This window comes from Amborella trichopoda, chromosome 2 (genome assembly GCF_054954075.1).
Source record: "Amborella trichopoda isolate Santa Cruz 75 chromosome 2, AtrichopodaSantaCruz75HAP2 v2.0, whole genome shotgun sequence".
NCBI lineage: Eukaryota > Viridiplantae > Streptophyta > Magnoliopsida > Amborellales > Amborellaceae > Amborella > Amborella trichopoda.
This window is the reverse complement of record NC_142337.1, coordinates 59,467,015-59,471,859: the sequence shown is the minus strand read 5'-3', so window position 1 is coordinate 59,471,859 and position 4,845 is coordinate 59,467,015. Positions and strand designations below refer to the sequence as shown.

General features: G+C 34.7%; 1 protein-coding gene across 1 annotated transcript; it reads left to right on the top strand.

Annotated features, from left to right (window-relative positions):
* Positions 1–240: 240 nt before the first annotated feature.
* On the top strand, positions 241–2,497 carry LOC18445064 (Pseudouridine synthase family protein). Its single transcript, XM_006855214.4, has 2 exons — positions 241–708; positions 1,598–2,497. The coding sequence occupies exons 1-2, from the start codon at positions 312–314 to the stop codon at positions 2,269–2,271; spliced, it is 1,071 nt and encodes a 356-aa protein (XP_006855276.2). The 5' UTR covers positions 241–311; the 3' UTR covers positions 2,272–2,497.
* The last annotated feature ends 2,348 nt before the right edge of the window (positions 2,498–4,845 follow it).

The window sequence follows — 4,845 nt, the reverse complement described above, 5'->3', positions numbered from 1 at the left end:
TCAGAAAATTTTTAAAATATCTCTAGGTATCGATTAGTTAAAATTTATTTTTTTCATTAATTTTCAACTTCATTTGCAACTTCATTTGCATGTGTTTTGTTTTAATCATTCTTTATATGCTTTTCATATCTTAGTAAATTTTTTACCACTTTTTTTTATCTCCGATTAGAACATTTGAATTGGCGAGTTTTTCGACTAGACCGCATTTGGGGCACGCTCTATGCGAACACTTTGAGGGTCTCTCCCTATCCTCACAATTAAAATGCGCCGCGCCCTTTTCTTCTCTCTCTTCTTATTCGTGTGCCTTTAAAATGAGCCCTTTTCCTTTCATGCGCTTTTCTTTCCCTCCCCCAACCCACTGTTCTCTTATTTCCTTTCTCTGCAGTTCTAATTCCCCTTCAATGGCGGGAACCCTAATCCCATCTTCAAACAAACTAGTTCAGCACACGGAAGAAACACTAACTCAGCCTCCTCCCAATACCCTAGATTTTCCAATCCCCCTGACCAGGCATCCCCCTCCCATCTCGAAGCAGGTCGAGCTTGACAGGGCCATGGCTGCCTCTGCGAAATCAGGGTTTTCCATTACCAAGAGCGATGTTATCTACGAAGACCAGTGGCTTATTGCCATTAACAAGCCCTCTGGAGTTTACTGTGATCACGTTCTGGCTTCGATTCCTAGACTTCTTGGTGTTTCTCCAGAATCATCTGGTATGAGTTTGGAAAAGCATTTGAGTATAATGATTTTTATTTTTATTGTGAAAATTTGATAGATGTAGAAGCTCTTTACTTTAGAAATATGCGGATACAGTTATGAATTCACTGCAAAATAATACAAAAGTAGAGGAATTTAGTTGAATTTGTGCTGGGCACCTTAAATCATTCATGTACAAAGTATTTCTTATAATTGTTATCGAAACTATATTTCCATTAGGATCTGAATAAGTTCTATTAGAATTTAATGGGTATGAACAGTGTTTTCGAGAATTGAGTTACTGGGGCCTCCCCTTTGGGCGAGGGCGAGTTTTCCAGAGTCTTATGTGCAACTCAGGGAACATTGAAAATATTGAAATCTCCAAAAATATAGAAAAATATTGGATTGTTGTATGATGCATTGATATAAATTTCAGAAACCCCTGAGAAAATCCTTGAACCGGTTAAGTAGACTCCATTGAGAAGAAATCCATTTATGTATTTTTTTAAGCTTATTTGGATCCTTTTGGTTGTTTTTTTTATTCAACCTTTCTATTCTTATTTTATTTTTTAATATTTTATCTTTTTTTTCTAAAAAAATTCAAGGGTCTCGGGACAGGGTGGAGTACCTGGGCCAAGGCGAGTTTTGAAACATTGGTTACGATTTTAACAAAGAAAACAAGTTCATGGTTATGATGTCCCATACAGAGTACGTACAGAGTAGCATGCTTTGAGCTCTTTAAACTAAATAAAATTTTAACCTGCATTGGAATTTACATCGGAGTGCTGATAATTGTGAAGCTCTTGGGTATTGATTGCCTTCTTTGAAGATTTATGTATTTTATTATTGGAGATTTCTCTAAAGTAGCTTTGTCTCTTAAGATAATTACTCCTTACTCTTTTGCAGGAGCTGAAAATCCTTTGGAACTCCATCTGGGCAACAGGCTTGATAGGGATACAAGTGGTGTGATGCTCATAACGAAACTGCATAAAGTAGCAGGGAAATTAGTACAGGCATTTACCGAACACAGAGTCAAGAAGACATATATTGCTCTTTGCATAGGATTGGCTCCTCAATGGGAGGAAATCGCCCTTAAATCAGGCCATGGGAGATCAAAATTTGGTGCTTGGCGTGTCTATTCCGCATCAGACATTGGGCGCACGCTCCCGGGAGGATCAGTAGTGAGAGAAATGGTAACTTCATTTAAAGTACTCTCAGTAAATGGACTTAGCAGTGAAAATATTGATTTCATTGAGAAAAGAAATGAAATGTTGATTGTTAGAGATGAAGGATCAAAAATTAGTTCTACCCATGATGCAAAAGATGAGATTTTGATTAGGGCTTATCCCCAAAGTGGGAGGACGCATCAAATACGATTGCATTGTCAGTATCTTGGGATCCCATTGAGAGGGGATGTGAAGTATGAAGGTCCCCATGAATGGAAGGAGAAAACATATGATTATCATGCACTTCATGCTGAGAATCTGTCATTCGATCACCCTGTTACAGGTTCTTTAATGGAATTTCATGCACCTCTTCCTTCATGGGCAAGAGAAGCTTTGTCATGCACCAAGGGCTGATAAAGTTGCACCCTGATTTAATTGATGGAAAAGTATTTGGTAATTCGACTAATTCATGTGTCAGCCTTGTTTTTCACAGGATATATGATATAAAAGGTTGCGGTTTATGTAAGGTGGCAACCTTACTTGTAAAAAGAAAGTTGCGATATTCTACATTGTCCATTTTAGTTGGATAGTGCATATTATGTACATTTTATTGTAAAAAAATGGCATGCCTTTTAAGATAGTGTTGAATCCACACCATCCAAATAAAATGGATGGTGTTGATTTTTTCAATCTTATATAAAGTTGTAACCTTATATAAATGAAAGAAAAGATCGCAGCCCAAAAAAAATGAAGCAAGGACCAAGCAGTACACATTCATTATTCATAAATGAAAAAGAAGCAAAAGAAACATAATCAATTTTCTTCTTGAAGTAGAACGAAACAAGCTGGGATTTTCGAATGAAACAACGTTTGGACAAAGTAGAGTATTCAAAGTCTCCAATACTGAATGAGGGCAATTTACTAATAACTAGCATATTTTCTTTGATGAGATGATTTCAGAAGACACATGACCGCTACAGTAACATGGAAGGTTTTGCTTCAGAAGACAAACCTTCGCATAGAAAGATGTACCCTAATATGACTCATCATTGTGCTGAATCAGTGACAGTCCACTGGGTTTCAACCGGATCAGCCAGGCGACTATTAGCTCGGTTCTCGGGATGGGCCAGAGTGCTCAGTGCTAAAACTGTGTATTTAAGATAAGCTTTCATTTGCAAGAACTAGATTATTAGTCAGCTGTATGGGATTCTGATTAATTGTAGTGTTAAAGCACCCTCATTCAATTGCATTTCATGCCTATTCCGTTAACAAACCTGGTAACCGAACTGTTTCCTTGCATTCTTTCCACTTTTCTGTGAGTATTGTTAATATCATGAGGGACCAATGCCCCTTCCTTAACCATCCATGCATACACAGAGAAAACGTACCGGATACAGACGCTGGTTTTGATTCACATCATAATTATGCAAAGCAAGGGTATGCAATCTTATGATGTTATATTTCTTAGGCACGTAGGAAATGAGATTTTTTTTTTAATAAAGTTTGGTCAGTGGCTTTTAGAGGTTACATCCCCAAAATTTGAGGTCTAAAAAATACTCATAGTATGTATTTTGCCCCGAGGGAATAAATAGACAGAATACTACCACCGGTGAATGAATATTTTTTTTTTCATAACAAACTCAATATCTTTAAACCAAATTGGATGTACGGACAATACCAAATGTTTTTGCATAACAAACTCAATATCTCTAAACCAAATTGCACGAACGGACAAGTTAATCTCAATAAAGGAATTTAAAGAGCAATATATCATGTAATAAATTTGGGGAAAGAATATCAAAATAGAAAAATCTAAAATTACAGTTGGTGTCTAAAGATAACCTACAAACTACCAACATACAAAAATGCAGGTGATTTACCTTAATTAGCCATCATAGGTTAATTATATTAACAAAATGAAAATCACCGATTTCTGTTGAACAAAAATTACTAGAGAATATTTTTCAAATCCCTTTCTACAAAAATACATCTTTAAGGAATGAAATTTGTAATTCGAAAATTCAGGAAAACAAGAAAATTCTATTGCCTTATTTTATTATTTATAAAAATGGTTTAATCGTAATCATATATGCAATTAAATCTTATTTATGAAGACTCTGTAAGGAGATACTCATATTTGTCACCTACTTCAAAATTATTAGAAACTATATTTAAAATACGTAAATTTTATGATTCAAAAATTTTTCTGATGAATCATATACATGCAAACAAACCTTATCTATTAGGAATTATGACGTCATGTTAAATTATTTAACAAGTCTCTTGAATTTAAAAATTAAACAATTTGCAAAAATTTAGGGAAAAAAATCCGCATTCCTTTCTTAATTAAAATTCCCATCAAATCTATCTTTTATATCAATTCTCTCTCTAGTTGATAAACATGATTTTGTATTTCAACAGTTAAGATTAAATCAATAAAATAAAAAAACTAAATCCTGCATTTTTCTCTCTCTCTAAAACCTGTCTCCTTTTTTCCTCTCTCATCCTTAACATCCCTATGCATCTCTCTCCTCCCGTACTCTCAAGGCACCCACCAATATTATTTTGAATAATAAAACATATTCAAAATCCACTCATGTTGCCATATGTCAAGAATCATTACTACACATTTCAAATTAATCACAATGATTTCAAGAAATGAGATCTTATTTACGTATATATCTAAAATCTCTTCTCTTTCTTTACAAGATCGATCCTTTGCTATAAGAGAAAATCCACAATACCTATCCCTCTCCTCTGTCTGGTTCTATTGTTTCTTTTTTTCTAACCAAGTACTAAAAGAGTCATTTGGCTTTTCTTTTAACGTTTGGAGATAAAAAAAGAGAAAATTCTGAAAGTATTTTCTTAAGTATAATCATGGCTCAAGGGGTTGATTTTGCATACTGGTTTTGCAGTTGAAGAGAGAGTGCGGTTAACACTGATTTTGACGTGCAACATATCGTAAAAAAGACGAAATTAGATTTCAAT

Bases quoted from the DNA above. Each gene is read 5' to 3' on its own strand.
- LOC18445064 (XM_006855214.4), top strand. From the start codon at position 312: ATGAGCCCTTTTCCTTTCATGCGCTTTTCTTTCCCTCCCCCAACCCAC. The intron at 709-1,597 runs GTATGAGTTTGG...ACTCTTTTGCAG, and splicing joins TGTTTCTCCAGAATCATCTG to GAGCTGAAAATCCTTTGGAA.